The following is a 16,925-nucleotide window of genomic DNA, read 5'->3' on the forward strand; positions in this document are numbered from 1 at the left end:
CATGTATAAAAATCTCCAAACCTTTCACACAGGTCAACAGTAGGCTACTGCCCAAGATAGCTTGATATTGAAACTTTTTGGAAATAATATTGATAATGAGAGCATAATCGTGATAATCTTGGGAAGGTTTCTCTCTACAGGCTGAGCAGATTATGTGCCATTATGAGATTTAGAGGCCGGGAGCCGCTCTGGTGATTAGGATTCAGGAGGATATGACAAAAGGCTTGACTAAGGCCCTTTGAAACCCTGTAACTGAGAAACTCGAGGCTGAGAAATAAGAATGAAAGGCAAAGTGGCAATGGAATTTATGATAGGCAACGTACTTCTTCATTGGCTATTTCTATGTGGCCATTACATCTGCACATGCAGGTGTGTTGATGCTTGTGAAGGGGCTAGAGCCTAGAATATGCACCGTGAAAGAGGTTCTACACATTGCTGCACTTTTGCACAAAATTGCACAAAACCTACTTGACAACTCTTGTATCTGAATATCAAGTCTGCCAAACCGTCTGTGATGATAGTAAGAGCCTCTCTTTCGGAGCGATCACAGACCTGACAGATCTCATGAAATAGGTCAAGTGTCTGAGATTGTGGGAGGCAGTTAGGAGGAAACAGGGTGAAAAATGTGCCTGTCAGTTCAGAAGGCCTCATCCGGATATACTATCCACTGAAGAAGTAAGAATTGGGCTATTGAGCAGTTAATACAATTGCTTCGAGATGCTAATCATTTCAAGTGAGTGTTAATCTCTTTACAACATGTGATTTCTGCATGGTTGCCAGCGCAACTGCCCTAATTTTTGATTTGCCAAAAGCTATTTTCGATGTCTATAACGAGCCATTGTTACAGTAGTTACTGTAATTCTGCTGCTTTCATTAAAACATAAGTTCAGAACCAAAATTCTCTGTTCTAATCAGAACCAGAAGAGAGGGAGAGAGCCTTACACATTTTCACTGATCCTTTATTTTCTCTGGTAAATCCTGCATGGGTAATATTTCACAAAATGAAGGTGCCTCTGTCATAGATGCACATTTTTCCATCATAGTGTGGGTTTTTCAGTCCAATACAGTAGTTTGAGCCTTTATTCTCCTCGCCCACCTCAGTTCTGCGGGGGGATTTTGTTAACCTACAGCTGACCCATGACACTGTGTACATTACTTTTAGCCACGCTATATCGTGCCTCCACCGCACCCTCAAACTCCCACATTCAGCTTCTAATGAGCAACATGCTGGGGCGCTCTGTGGAGGATATCTGGATCTGGGGGCGTGTGCCCGCAACTTGTAAAGCTGACTTTGTGAGACGTTGTGCTCACCAAAACCCACAAACCCCGTCCTCCTGGGGGATCACATCCCAACAACTTCCATATGGGCCTTAAGCAAGAGAGTGCATGATATATGGTCGGCTATGGGCTGCACTGACAAAACTGTGGCCTGAGTGAGAGTGTGTGTGACTGGGGGAGAGGGTGCTCGCTGTTGTTCTGTAAGTGTTAATCAAGCCCAGTCTTGCAAATTTCACTGCAGCCTCACTGCTGAGAGACGTGTGACAGCAGCTCTCCCTCGCTGCATCACAGCATGGGTTACATCATGAAAAAAGAGAAACAAGCGTCATTTAGGAATACACTCCAACACACCTCCAGTGTCTCATTTCTCTCTCCAGTGTCCCTGTATCATCAACAGCTCATGCAATAAGACAAACACGCAAACAAAAAAGCTACAGGAAGACATCAATATCCAGAGCCTGAGCAGTAACTAATTTTCACTATGCTGTCGTCTATGGTAGCAATTAGAAAAACATGTGGCGCAGGAGGCCAAAACAGGACCAAATTGCAACCTACAAACAGACACACCAGCTGGACTGGAGAACGCAGCACTCCTGGTTTGGGGAGACAAATTGGGAGCGAGCTGTCCAGTGTCTGGGGTAATGATGGGCTTTGGGACGATGGTGTGTGTATTGATTACAGGATCTGTCTAATGGGCCATAACTCTCTCCAGGCTGCCGGGGAGTGCTATGCCCCTGAACTGTGAACTGTGTAACCCCCACAAATCCACACACCGCATATAAAGCAGAGAAGCAGCAGTAACTTCAACCCTGACTCCACAGCATCACCCGCACTTTAAAGACCTTCCTCTGCTCTCGTGAAAAACCGAACGCTCCTCAGCAGGCATCAGCATTTTTCACCCTCTGGGAGAATGAAGTCGCTTTCTTTTTTATTCTTCATGAAATTGCATGCTTCATTGTTGCATAATATTGGTAAAGGTGTGATTTAATTAATGAGATGACACTACTGCTTATCAATTAGTGTCCTCATTATACTGACTTAATAGCAGTGCCATAATATTGTTCTCAACCATTGACAAGCAACTTTCCCTTTTGATTAAATTAGATTAAATGTGCCATGTTGTAGATTTAAAGGATACTGGCTCATAACGTCATTCAAGCTTCTTATGTAACTCTGAACTTGTAAAGCGAATGTATTCAGCAGTGCTATTCGGGGAAGTCCTGGTGACTCTGCAGGTTATGGAGCATACTGCACCAGGTGTTTGTGGCGTTACAGGCTTGACTCTGGCTGATGACCTCAGCTGCAGGTCGTCCCCTCACACCCTTCAATCTCTCCTGTCTCACTCCACTGTATACTATCTTATGAAATGTAAATGCCATGAGAAACCCTTAACAGTGCATTTAAAACATTTTTTATGCGCAGTAAATCTCCTTTCCGCCAATGAAAACCCACAGGAGACACAGATGAAGGCAGACCGCATTGTGCGATGGATGAGCAAATACTTTTGAGTCACCTTCCTGTTGAACTTGAGTTTTCAGCTGAGTCCAGAGAACAAATATTCAATAAATCAAACATATTTTGATCCAGAGCAAAAAATCTGGATACCCTATTGTATTTCAGGGTTATCAAAAAAGCAAACTGAGGCGGCTTGTATCCATTACATGAAGATGGTGAACCTACATTTTTCTGGGAGCTTAGAAAATGCTCGCACGTGTATGTCCTTGATACTTTTCCAGCTGCTACACACATGTTGAAGTGAGAGAGGAGCATTAAAATTGTACTCTGTTTCACACCAAACATCAGGTTTGCTATGCCTCCATCCCTCACCAGCACTAAGTTGAATAAATGCGCTCCCCAAAATATGAAAATTCCTAAGGGAAAATGTCATGCTGTTATGCAACAAAATGGAAAATCTTATATGTAAAATAATGTAAAATAGGCTGATTTTTTACTAATAGGATCATACTAATATTTAATTCATTCATTCACACAAGGGCCCACATTGGAATATCTTTGACATCTGTGAAATTGTCATTTCTTCTTTTAGCCTTTTAATGAGCTTTCAACAAACCCACCAAACAATGGTGTGTTACGTAGAATGAGGTAACCATAAAATGCTGGGCAGCCAAGAACAAAACTCAGTCTCAGTGTGTTCTCACTGGAGGGCTTTAATCTTGCTCAAACTCCACAGAGGACATGATGGAATTAAAGAAACATTCTGCTATATTTTTCGTTTAGAAAGAGAGGGAGAATTAGCTTATGAGGGGGAGGTAAGAGAGAGAGAGAGAGAGAGAGAGAGAGAGAGAGAGAGAGCGAGGCAGACTTTCTGCATGAGGAGTTATTTTAGGGTTGGATGGGGCTCTGAGCGGCACAGCAGGCCAAAGAAAGCTGGAAGGAAATCAGAAAGAAACTCCTTTCTACCGCATTTCACTCTGTCAATCACTGACTGCTTAAGAGACTGAAAACAACTTTATTCGTCTACGTGAATGATGCACCTTTCATCTGCACTCTCTGAGACAGCGATGGGTTTAAATCAAGGGCCATGTGTGTGCCATTTCTGGGGTCGTGCTCTCACCGCTGGCTTTACTTGCAGCATGTTGCCATATGTATCGTGTGCTTTCCCCAAAATATTGTGATGTACAGTGTGGTAAAATGGATTCCACTACAGAATATATAGGTAGGAGTCTTTGTGTGTAGACTTTAGGGAACACTGATCATGGTTAAAATGTAGAGCCAGTTCCTGTCTGCACTGTGGGTCTGCATTCACCCATATATTGACTCTATGTGCGGCAGACCATGTCATTAATCCGATTAACAAAGCAGCCATGTCAAAAGCAGAAACCACCACTGTCCTAGATGACTGTGATGCACACAGAGCCTGGCAGTATGGGCTATGCCAAATTTGACTGGTGGCAAATGAAAGTTAGTGACCCAAAAATAAATATTAATAGGAGGCCAAAGACCGACTCTGAGTGACCACTAACCAAAGCCAAATTCAGTGGTCCAAAGATTAGAGTGATCCATCTGAAGGCAGAAATAAAGGCGAATAGATGCAATTTGAATCTATTCTACAGTCACACTGATTTTGAAGTCTTACGATTTTTTTCCCCAAAAAATGTCATAAACCACAGCTCAAAAAAATAATTCTACTCTACACCAATGTAGAAAACATCAAATTGAGGGTTATTTCCCCTAAAACATGCCACCAATTCAAATCTCATCTTAATTTCACAGCTAAATCAACAGATGTAAACAGTTGTAAACCAATTTCTGTACGAATAGTAAGACTTTTACTAAGCTGATATGCAGCTTTCCCTTTTTGGCAATCGCTGCTAATGCAGGTGTACAACATTCCCACCGTTTAACATTCCTGGCTGATTTTATGAATGACTGATTTGTAGGTGAAATATTGTTGCAAGCCTAGTTAGCTTTGAGAAACTCACTTTCAGTGGAATATTTAACATAAAGATTAAAATTAAGGCCATATACATATATACATATATATATATATATATATATATATATATATATATATATATATTAGACATTTAGCTGGCTGACACTTCCATATGACTGTTGTGAACTGTTGAGACTCAGTGATGCTTTCAGCTGGGCAGTAGTATTCAAAGCATGTGAAGTCAGTGTTAACTGTTAATGTAGCTCTTTGTCAGTCCCTCTTGTAATCCAGGCAAGACTACTGCTGGGCTGCGACTGGACTCGGCTACAACCTAGCCTCCCTCTGCTCCTGATCTTAGCAACAGTCTTTTTTGATGAGCAGATGTGAGTCTGGAAACACTGGTGAAGAGAACGGCTGACCCAGATACAAGATGCACCATTCAACTTGACGGGAGCTTCAATCCATCTCGCAGGTAAACAGATGGAATCAAATGCAGCCAAACCTACACCTGGCCTCACTTTACTCACCAACCACAATACACACACACACACCTTCGTGTCCATCCACCATCAATAAAATCAACATTGGTTAGGTGGAACCATACCCACAAAAACCTATGAACTTTTACTCTAATTAAGGCAGTTAACTTAAGTAGAAATGAAATAAACATGACACCGACGTGGAAACACAATGTTCTGTTCTTTCTGACAGATCAAAGTGTTCTATCGCATTTTTTCAGCAGATGGAATTTGCTCTAACTCACAGACAAACAAGTCTGCGAATCATCCATCTTGAAGTTGAAAAGAAAACAGAGACAGTCAGCAGCAGACCCACCAGGACATGGCCAGAGCTGAGTCTTTAGGGAACCAGACAACAATCTCAAACCAGACCCACAGAGACCCAGACGCAGACCTTTCTATAAACACATTTCTAAATACATGTAGGCGCGCTCCCTGGACAACTAGAGAACCAATTCCTGTCATATATTTGCTCTGAGCTCAACCCAATTGAACAAGGAGGTATTGTTAGGAAACCATAACTCAAGACACCCAATCCAGCCGCGGGTGAAGCCTGCAGCTGACACTTTTAATATTAGACATTACTTCAATCCCTTCACCTAGAATTTCCTAGACGCAGCTCAGCGGCGATATGTTTTTACTTTTGCTCCCAGCTGACAGGTTTGTTCCTTTTCTTTCCCCCACTGTGAACATGTTTTCTCATGCTGCCATCCCCCAGTAAAGCAGCCTGGGTCTGAGGCCGGGACAGAGAATGAGATAGCTTGGCTTTTTTCCTGCATGGAGGTCTTGTGCGCGGGGGCTGCCGGTCCCAGCTCGGGTCTGGGCCTGCGGGCTCGGGGCCCTCGTGTTGGCACCTTGCCGGCCCCGAGGCTTGTGGTGAGGGGGGGTTCACTCAGCTGATGATACCATAGCCTCCAGTCAAACCTGGGTGAGGGCCAAGCTGTAAGAGGGTCCAGATGGCTAGATGGAGACCTGGTCTGCTCAGATGCTCTGCCTTGTTTAACACGGACGCGTTAGTCTGGACCTGTTATTTTCTGGCAGATTAATAGTATTTACTCTTTTGATTTGGGTAACTACAGCTCCACGTTAAATGCAATTTACACCCGGGTAAGTGCGCCTTTAGCTGAGACTTGAGAAAAAGTGGTAGGAGGCTTGAACTGGGCAGGAGGGAAGGAGATCTAATTAGGAGGCTGCTGGGGCCAATCAGCTTGTTGTGTAATCAACTGGGTGAATTGACTGATCCCTTTGATTGGAACTGTTTGATGGGTAAACAGCCAAAGTTACTGTGTGTGTGTGTGTGTGTGTGTGTGTGTCTGTGGTCTGTGTGCGTGTGTGTGTGTGAGAGAGAGAAAGAGAGAGAGAGAGAGAGAGAGAGAGAAAGAGAGACAAAGAGAGAGAGAAAAAGAGAGAAGGCAAGAGAGATAATTAGCACAAGAATAACAGAGTGATATAGAGAGAGAGACACAGTGAGAGAGAGAGAGAGAGAGAGAGAGAGAGAGAAAGCAAAAGAATAGTTACTGTGTTAGTAAAGAATTGCCAGTTGCTATGTGGGTTTCACATTCTGCACTTGTAAAATGTAAAGATAACTTTCTAAAACGGCTCCAAATCTAACCTGTTATTTCAGTCTGCAACAAAAGATAATGGTCATAAACATGAAATTCAGTTCTTGACATGCAGAGAGTATCCTTGATATCATTTGTTGTCATTTCTACCTTCAAACTAGGTCACTTTATCAACAGCAGATCTAATATAATGAGACTCCGACCCCCCTACTAACAGCCCCTGAATGCTTAACAGTCCACATAACAGTAAAAGAAAAAAATACTTGCCAAATGTCAAGAATGTTATGACGAAAAGCACGGTAACACTTGTAACCTGTTAGCATTTCTGGAGAAATTGCATTTGAAGAAGTGTCCAATTGTTCATTCACACCCAGTGTCTTCCATTTCACTTTTAATTATCTGGCTGTTAAGATATCCAATATTGCTGTGGTCAAATAAAAAAAAGAAGCAGTTCCACCCATAATTAAGGGCTTGTGTCAAAAAGAGAGCCAGGCACTAAGCGCTGGTAATTTCCATGCTGGGATCTTACATGAAAAGAAAAGGCAAACACCACATAATGGACATGGTCGTGGGGGCAATAACACCTTGGGAAAACTTTCTTAGGGCAATTCTACTTGACAGGATAGCCATTAGTAGCCATTTGCTCTGTTATTTTGCAGTCTGTCTGCATAAAACTATACTGTTTGTTCTTGTCTTTCTGCCTTTACTAGTGGAGAAAAGACTGTCTTAACTAGAAGGTGTATGTGTGCTTGTGTGTATTGCTTCTAGACTTCATCATAAACATGTTAGTTTGCTCCATGTAGAGCTCTGCACAGAAAATAAAGTGGTGTCTACAGTAGAGACCATTCATGCAAAGTGCACCAAATCACATTGACTCACACCTATTATGTATGGAAATTGAGTTTTCTACTTACGCTTTATACAGCGGTTGGTTCCTGGCGCCACAGCCCAGCCAGAGCAGCACTGCTGACCTCCACACACATTAGGCCTGAGCAGAGGAAGACATGTTATACAACATCATATGATGAGATAAGACACTTACAGCACATACCGCTTCAAGGAAACATGCTGAATACACAGGGCCTCTTCATAATTCACAGAGCAATAACAGTCAGAGCACAGATAGCCTCACACCTTTACATTACAAATGAAGATCTCATTATGAAGGCTATTATGGTTTCAGATGATTCTGATGAGGTTGGCCTATTGAAATGAACACCTTTGAGATTCGGCTATAATTGCATTTGATTCAATAACATTTTCAGGGCAAATCATGAAACTCTATCTGTGAGTGTGGACCTACCCATCCCTCTTTCTGTTATGCGAGGGTCCAGAGTGAAAACAAATATAGAGTTATCTGGGCCTTGAAGGGATAATGTGAGACACACGGGACATGAAAAGCACCCTGCATCTTCCATTAATCACTGAGCAAATGAAGGATGACAAGTTTCAAACAGTTATAACTGGATTCCTTGCGCTCTTTAATCCGCAATTGTAGCGCGGGCCAATTTTACAGTGAGATAGATGAAAAGGAACCTGACCGCAAGAGCGACTCCAGGGCAACGGTAAACCTCAAACTGGATAAGTGCTGGCATACATCTATGCCCCATCATCTTTTCACAAGATATTACAGTAAGCGCGTGTCTGACTCATGGTAATGTGAGACGATAACGGGGATTGACTCATTGACCTCAGTCGGATTGAACTCACTTGGATAAGTGTTAGCGAGGAGTCACTGGGATGACATGCAGTCGTTCGGGCCCTCTGGCAGGCTTAGCATTGTCATAAATCAGACACATCACGCCTGGCTCGTGCCAAAACAGCATCAATCATCACACTCCCATTCCATCAAAGCATATATATAATGGAGAACAACAGCGTACATCTATGCAACCCAATTAGTATAATGTTTTAGGTGAAAAGAAACAGATAATGCCAAGTTCACTCCTTGTTATGTTTTTATTTGAACATGAACATGAGGATGCGGGAAGATCTTAGTAGCATAATATGATACTTCACTATTTCCATTTTCTGAGCTATCTGGATCAGTCACTTTCTGACAGGTGCACTGAAGAGAAGTGTAGGTGTACTGAGCCAACTTGAATGTAAAGCAAGGTAAAGTGAACGCAGCGCTGCCAGAGCCTCGGGGTGCAGTAAATGAGTAAGCAGAGTGGGAATTCCAAGAGGAAATGTGTCATGAGCGCACTCTCTCTAACAAGCAGCAGATGATTAATCTCAAGCTAATGAATCAGAGAGCGTTAAAATCACCATGCGATTTACTATAAGGTAATGTTCCCGCAGATTTATGTAATGCCACCTTTATGCCTCTTTAAACTCAAAGGACCCTATTCATTCAACCCTGGAATAGGTTTTTTTGGCAATGTCAAGCAAGGCATTTACCCTCCGCTGCAATAAAGCATGTTGGATCTAAAACTACAGGCAGTTATTTTCTTTATATGTCGAGTATATGCTTTAAATAGACGGCTTCTCAACTCAACCATGCATCACTGCAACCTTCTGAATGACAAATATGGTCAGTAATGTTGTTATTAATGTTTGATGGAGTGGGGCCCATTACTGATGCATAGTGTAACAAATTTCTTGCATTGAGCCGTTTAGAGGCAGATAATAGCGCAGAAGCCCTTGAGGTATATTTGATTACAGTTAATGGACAACCTCCCCGCCCATCACTAGGCGCTTGGGTATGAAGTGATGAGTGTTAGCTTTCAGGGAGCCTCGCCACAAAGCCATCTCACCTGAATAAGGTATCAAAAGAAAGGGGGTGGGAGAGGGGGTGGCATGAAATGTATAGGCCATTAGTCATTTTCCTCCAGGTTTCATCGTGGATTAGGTTTACCTTGTATCCACCTCTACAGATGGCTAACCTATTGGCTGAATCCTCATATCGCTCATAAAGCATTCCACATAAATTGGCCATATAAATAATCCATTTCCTAAAGGTATGAGGCACTGTTATGACACACAAAAGAGATATTTCATTTATATTTGAGTGTCTGCAACCCAAGGTGAACCCCTCAAATCCCTCCTGATTATTGTGTAAACACTTTCCTCTCCAGTGTGTATCCTGATTTGTCCCTATGGAGCAAACAGGGCTGGATGCACGAGGGTTCATTTACCAAAAAGAAAAGAGCTTTAAAATGGAAACAACCGATCGGCCTGTTTGGAGTTTAACAGAGACAAAAAAATGGGGATTTGCAGCATTGAGAGAGGGCCGTCGGAGAAACAGGTGTTTCTGATCACTAAGCGAATTTACAAATGTTCACCAGCCAAGACTCCGGTAGAGCCACTACAGTACATGGCCACAGGCAACATTGTGATCCACAAAACTAGGGAACACACATTGAAGCAGTCTGAGGCCATTCCCCTGCTATAATTGAAATGCTCTATAATGTGTTGTAATGGAAGGAAATAGTGATAATGCAATGCTGCATGAGTTTCAGTACAGTTCAAATGCAGTTCATCCATCCATGTATGTTGTTCATTAGAAATTTCCATTATCAGAACTGTAATCAGCACACAGTGTTTAACCGCAGCTATTTACTCCATGTCCTGCCATGACCCTGATGACAGAATACCTATCCACTCAGGCAATCCACACCGGGGTATTCAAGCTGCTTCACTTACTGGACGACACTTTCATTCCTTAGACGTGTTCACCGTTTCCATGCAATATTGTGGGATATGGAGTGAAACTGTGCAGCCACTGACTGTGGGTTAGGTTACATCATCACATGGTTTACTTTGCAGGAAGGTGCTGCTGAAAGTGGGCCACCATGGCGTAGTAAAACACAAGAAATGATGTCAAATAATTCCCTACAACCTTATAGTGAACTCGACAGTGACAGTTAGAGAGAGCAAAGGAAAACACTTTTATGGAAGACAGAAGAGCACTTCACCGTGCGTCTTACCCAACAAGTCGCCTTGTGCTGCCAGAGCTGGGCTTGCCGCTCTGCCTGCGGTTGACTCTGGTCCTGTGCTGAGGGGAGAGCTGGCTGTCCGGGTGCCTGGCGGTGCGCAGCGCACCATCCCGCGGCGCGGCGACGTCGTCCTCCCGGGGGGCGCCCGCAGCGTGAGCCGGTGCCGCTTTGGTTATGTGTCTACGGTCTCGCTGGGATGATGAGTCCCTGGAAAGGCTCGCGGGTTGAGAAAGCTCCCGGGGCGAGCTTTCACCGGACGGTCTGGAGGATGCCTCCGGTCCCCTTGGCGAGTGACCTTGACTCCTCGCTCGGGACCGCTGCTGGTCCCATACCGCCCGGCCTGCCCCTGCACCCTCTTTCCTCCCACCTGTCACGTCCTTCTGACCGTCACCAAGTCGCACCAGTGCAATAGTCAAAACCATTAAAACAGCAAAGCCCGCACGGTCCATTGTGGACACGCAAAGTTTTGAAACTACCGCGTAAAAGGAGCGATCGCGTTACAGTTTTATCGAGAGCCACTGAAATATGAGCAAATTAAAAAAACCGCGACTGGACGAGTTCAGCAAGACGGCATCCTCTCCCAAGAATGCAGAAAGCCTGGATAGCTCTTCATAATGCCCAGGTAAGACTTGTGCAGAATGGCTTGATTAGTCTTCAGGTTATCAAATCTAACTACAGCCAAAAACTGAGAAAATCTATGAGTTTCCTTTCTCTCAATGCAGAAAAAAATGCTGTAGGCTATGCTATTTTAGACAAATATTAATCCATCTGCTTTAGTTCATGTTTAACAAGGAAAAAGCGCAAGGAGAGCAGCACGATGGCTCCAGGGCTGCTGAAGCTGCACTCCAACTCCAAGTGAGAAGACTAGAGTTTGAATCGTGCTCCCATGAATATCACCACCTCCTTGGATCTGAAGTCACCGGGAATTTTTGTAGGGATTGCATGCGCTTTGCAAGAAGAAACTCCCCCTTGTCGGTCGTATTGTTGCCTCCACTTCACTGCACCGCTCGGTCCATGTGCCCACACGCACTTTCTCTGCCAAATTACATCATGACATTATGTGTCTCTATTTCAGTCATTCTGCTGTGCAGGGCTGCTGAATTTCTCACATATGCAACTACATAAATGGCAGGCGTTACACTCAATTTGAATTTTGGCAAACTGACAAGCTACTGCCACTATCATAAAAATTAAGCTACCACTTCCAGATGTTTTTTTCTTGAAGACTCAACAACAATGATTGTGTGGAATGATGTGGGAGCCTGAGGGGATTATTTAGGGCCATTATTCTGTTGTGTGATGGTTGCAATTAATTAGGTCATTGTGCAGTCTACCTGTTTCATTTGATCTCTTTATAAGTTCACTTTTTTTTTATATAACTTTTCAAATCTAGCCTAAAACATATGCTATGAAGCCTGTGCAACATATGCTATATACTTGCATGCAGGCTGCATAGCATATTGTATGTGTAGACAATATTTATATTGTCTGTGTAGAAACATGCTGTATGATCTCCAAACAGCAGTAAAAGGTGCTGTGTGGGAAGCTCACAGTTAAAGCTCAATCTGAAAGCTTGGAAAACTGGTGGGGTTATGTAACCAATCCCATTCATCTTCCCCTCTCATCCATGCTGCATCATCACTTTCCCCCCGACTGTCTGGAAACAACACATTTCTTTTCTCCCATAAGATCTTAAACAACCCAAAAAGAGTTGGCTCCCTCCCCCCATTCAACCCACAAAGATACACGCATGTCTCTCATGAGCGGTCCCCCAATGCCAGCAGCATTACCGCTCGCCGGACTGCCTTCCAAAACACACAGCAGTGGAGAGGAAGACTCGTGGTCTCTCTGCCTGGGCTGCCCATTCATCCTCTTTCCCACCCATAACTGAGATATACAGCCTTCCTAGCAGCCAGGTTCCACCAGGATAAATTAAACAAGGTTATTGTATGTAAGGAAATCATCATACTTCCATCATACTTTGAACAGAATGCTTTGAAGAGCCAGACAGCCAGGTGTCCTGCCTCTGTGGAGGAGAGCTTTGGACCCACCAGGCTCCTGCCCTCCTCTTTTCTGTTGGATATCCAAGGGAAACACATCCAGTCTGTGTGGAGACTGGAGCCGAGCGCCGCAGCTGATTACAGCTCATCTCCCAAACCATGAGAAATCTAATTAGAGAGGGAGGCTACAGTTGTCATATGACCGTCCAACAGCCTCACCAAACCCCCCCCGTCCCCTCCACCCCCCCAGGCCTTGTCTCCATGTCCACTCTGAACCCTCTCGTGGCCAGTTGACCCCAGTGTCCTCGAGGGTGACGAAGGCGTGCACCGACAGATCTATGAGGTGTTATCTGCGCAACGACCTGAGACAAGTGAGCAGTCGGCCTCGGGTCAAGAGTTGCTGCGCCACTGCCTCTGCCTTTCCCCAGAAGTAGTGAGTTTCTTACACTATTTCTGCATCATGTTTACGAGCCTCATGTTGCCTGTGTGCAGGGGGATCTGTGGAGCAGCTATCCATGCTATAAGGCTGGGCCGTAACGTGGCCCGACTTGACACAATTTGCAGCATCTGGAGTAACTCTGGGATAAATACCAGGAGGATGTCTCTGGCTATGACCGATGCTTTTACACAAAGAGTCCTTTGAAAGCTCTGGCATGACAACCAAGCCACTCCTATCATCTTTCAAACGCAGAGCAGAATTATAACTGTATTACACTGTACAGTTTCCTGTAAAGCACAGCACAGAGGTAACAATAACAATATCTAAGGTCAGTAATTACACTGATGCAAACAACCTGTGTTTGTGTGTGTGTGTGTTTGTGAGTGTGTATGAGGGAGAAAGGTCTAGGTGCATTTGTTTTGTCTCCAGACTACTTTGTACTTTAAATTGCTCTGTTTTCTAGATGGTTTTTCAGAGTTTAACTATTGAGCAACTTCACGGAGCCGCTGAACACACGTTTTCTCTGAGTTTCTCGCCTCCTAATCGACTCTATCAGGGGAACAGACACTGGGGGATTTGCCTGTCAGCGTGGATGTCCCAGGAGAGACACATTTGCGTCCATTCAGTTGGGAGGCACAATGACTGACTGCCTCGATCGTCACTGTTGAGTGAGTAGAGTGCTGCCTTGGGGTCAGAGTTCAAGTGTACCCATTAGAAAACCAAACAGTATCATTACGCCCAGAATGTAGGGCCCTCATTATAGCAAAGTATCAACAGTGTATTCGAAGCCTTGGCTCCAGAATTTTAAGTGATCCATCTGAATTGGTCTCTGTGACGACTCTCAATGGGGAGGACCAGTGAGGAACGTCAATCTCTTCGTTAGTTACCTTTTGCCATTTGTATCAAAGCCCTCAGCTCTCTCTCCTCTTGCCCAGCAGCTAACATAATACTGACATTGTTCAGACTGGGCAGCAGTCAGGACCTGGGGGAAACGTGGAGAAAGGAGGCTCGTTTGGCCGAATACCACTTTGTAACAACCTAAATTATGTGCTTTATTAATGTCTTTTTTTTGTTTTGTTTCATTGAACATGACAGCTTTTCCTTGGAGCGAATATTACAGAGGACCTCCACCGTGCTTGGTAACAGATTAAACAGCGTACATAAAACAGACTTTTGCGAAACGAGAGGAAACAGTCGAAGATAGAGCAGGATAAATGCAATGTGCTTAGGCCAAGGACTGAGGGGTCTTTCCCAGCGAGTATGAATGAGGTGCTGTCAGCTCGGGGTAATAGAAGTAGGTCACATGGGCGTTATTTAAGACAGGCACTTCCACTTCGCCTTTCATGATATTCATACTTGTGTTTTTTTGTGTTGGGTATTGCGAGTGCTGGCTTGAGAAAACTGGGCACTGAGTGTGTGTGTGTGTGTGTGTGTGTGTGTGTGCTTGAAAGCCATATGCATGTGAGCCTGCGTACTGCATGCAGGGCACTGTGCATTTCCCATACACAGGATGCAGGATAGAAGGGGAAAATCTATCAACTCTTAAAAAGAGCGTAGGAGTCCAGTCACATGTTAAAGTTAGAGAGTCTTCAGAACCACTGGCAGTGTTTCTTATGTATGTCATAGCACTGGCAATGCATCCACCCTGCATTACTTCACGGCTGAATGATCGGTTCATTCATTTATGGGTGTGAGTTGTTAGGTTAACAAAGGCTTTATACTGTCTGCTCACACATGGGATGTCATAGCTGAAGAACCCCCCTCCCAAAAAAAAAAAAAAAAACGATATACATGAATTATTAGCATCAGATAATTACCCTTTTGCCCCTTCTGAAAAGCTTCATCAGACGACAAGTGGTTTTGGCTTTGGTACAGGCATCATTATACATCATATATCACAGCAAAGTCTGTGATATGGATGGACTCCTGGCACTAGAATAGCCAGCCAGGTGCCAATTGCAGCAAATGACGTAAGGCCTCAAGTCAGAGGTCAACCTGCTGAAACAAAAAGGACTCAGTTCATCCTTCTAAACTTAAGCTTTTCATGATTTATGAGTCGGCGTTATTAGGTATACCTCAGCATGCTTCAGTGATAGCGCTTGAAGTCGGAGGTTTGGGACTTGATGAGGTCGATCGGATAGTTTTCTGCCTGACTTGATGCGGGCTAAATGTTTTATGGGCAGAGCTTAGAGGCTTCCTTGTCTTGCTGCTGATGTTTGGAGTTACCCAGCAGGGGCTCAGAGAAAAGATTTGTGTGTTTTCTGCTAGTCTAATAAACTGTGTAGTGGACAGAGACAAGTCATCCACATGAATACCCATGGAGTCTGTGCTCTAAATAGATCTCATCCCCTAATATGTTAAATGGCTCTGGTTCCCAAGCAGTCTGGCTACAGATACTGTAGGAATTAAGAGAAAAAAAATAGGAGATAGACAGAAAGGTATAAGGCTGACACAGGCTGTCTCCCTGCTTCCTGAATCCTTCTGAAAAAGTAGTATACTTTAAGTTTCCTTTTTAAAGTATACTTAAGTATAAAAAGTATACTAGTTTGTCAACTATAAGTGTACTTTCTTGTTACTCTTTGGCACTAAAATGACCCACTTTTTATTTTTTTTTAATTTAACTCAAAGTACAGTACCGGTATAGCTGATGGGACTAAAATAGTCCATTTAAGTTTATATCTGTATACTTTCTGTACACTTGAAGTTGACTCACACAAATATTAAAAGACACTTCTGAGTACTACTCAGCATGCTGGAAGTTAGGGAAAACATGCAAGCTGCACTCAGAAAGGGCTGGGGCACAAAACCAAAACCTCTTAGCTGTGAGGCAACACTGCTAGCCACAGAGCCACCAATTCTTTTCCACTGGTAGGGTACTGCATTTGAACCTGTTGTCACAACAAGTTACTATACTTATACTTCTAGTATCATTAAAAGTATAAGCCTAAGTATACTATTCTCAGTCCCTTTTTGCAAAAGTATAAAGTATTCAACAAGTCTAAAAGTACAAGTAGGCCTATAAGTTTAAGTATACTATTCTCAAGGGTACCTTTTGCAAGTACAACAAAAGTAAAATATACTTGCTCATATTTGTTTTTAGTTTAAAGTAAGAATACTAAAAGTGCACTGAAGTAAACTACTTTTTTCTAAGGGTGTCCTGAGAACAAACTCATCTATGAGTTGGATCACAGGGATCTAAAATGTAAACATGTTTTCTTCAGGATCTCATCCTCATCCAGCACTGTCTGCCCACTGCTCCTTAAGGTTGGTATCCCCAATACAACCAACTCTGCTATTTGAAACGTGATCAGGAAAGCTGCCTTTCATTAGCATAAATCACCATGATAAGATGCTTGAAATCTGACCAGGCCCCAACCACTGCCCATTCCTCTCCCTCAGTCCACTGAGAGCGAAGCGTGTTTGGACCAAAGGAGCCGGTTCAAAGAGTTGGGATTGCAACCTCAGACCTACATCCAACTTGAGGGAGGAAGATTCCCATGGATTTATTGCAATTTATGGCTCAAATTTATCACATAAAAGTTGTTTTATCGATGGCAGCCTTGGTGGGCTGGTGAAATATGTACTGGCTAATATTTTCGTTCTGGTCAGTCAGAAAATCTATTGCTCAGTTGTGTGAATGGAATCTGAATTTACCACTTCGGCCTTGCATTTGGTGGTGTAGCCCTCCTGTCTCTTGAAGTTTGATTTAAAAGTGTCTCTTATGAACAATTCATGGAATGATGTCATGCGCCTCCGTGATAAATGCCACTGGAGCAGATTCAAAGGGTGGATC

At 43.6% G+C, this 16,925-nt stretch overlaps 1 protein-coding gene across 1 annotated transcript in view; it reads right to left on the bottom strand.

Moving 5' to 3' along the window:
- LOC139644198 (latent-transforming growth factor beta-binding protein 2-like) overlaps positions 1 to 11,519 on the bottom strand; it is an 81,129-nt gene extending 69,610 nt beyond the window's left edge. The window contains exons 1-2 of the mRNA XM_071519604.1: positions 10,685 to 11,519; positions 7,670 to 7,743 (exon numbers count right to left, since the gene is read on the bottom strand). Coding sequence (XP_071375705.1) covers positions 7,670 to 7,743; positions 10,685 to 11,142 — 532 coding nt within the window. The 5' untranslated portion in view covers positions 11,143 to 11,519. The remainder of the gene's footprint in view (positions 1 to 7,669; positions 7,744 to 10,684) is intronic.
- Positions 11,520 to 16,925: the final 5,406 nt, after the last annotated feature.

Source organism: Centroberyx affinis, unplaced genomic scaffold (assembly GCF_046629955.1).
Source record: "Centroberyx affinis isolate AG114_WGS23_722 - 3 ecotype Tasmania unplaced genomic scaffold, CSIRO-AGI_Caff_v1 ptg000715l_1, whole genome shotgun sequence".
NCBI lineage: Eukaryota > Metazoa > Chordata > Actinopteri > Beryciformes > Berycidae > Centroberyx > Centroberyx affinis.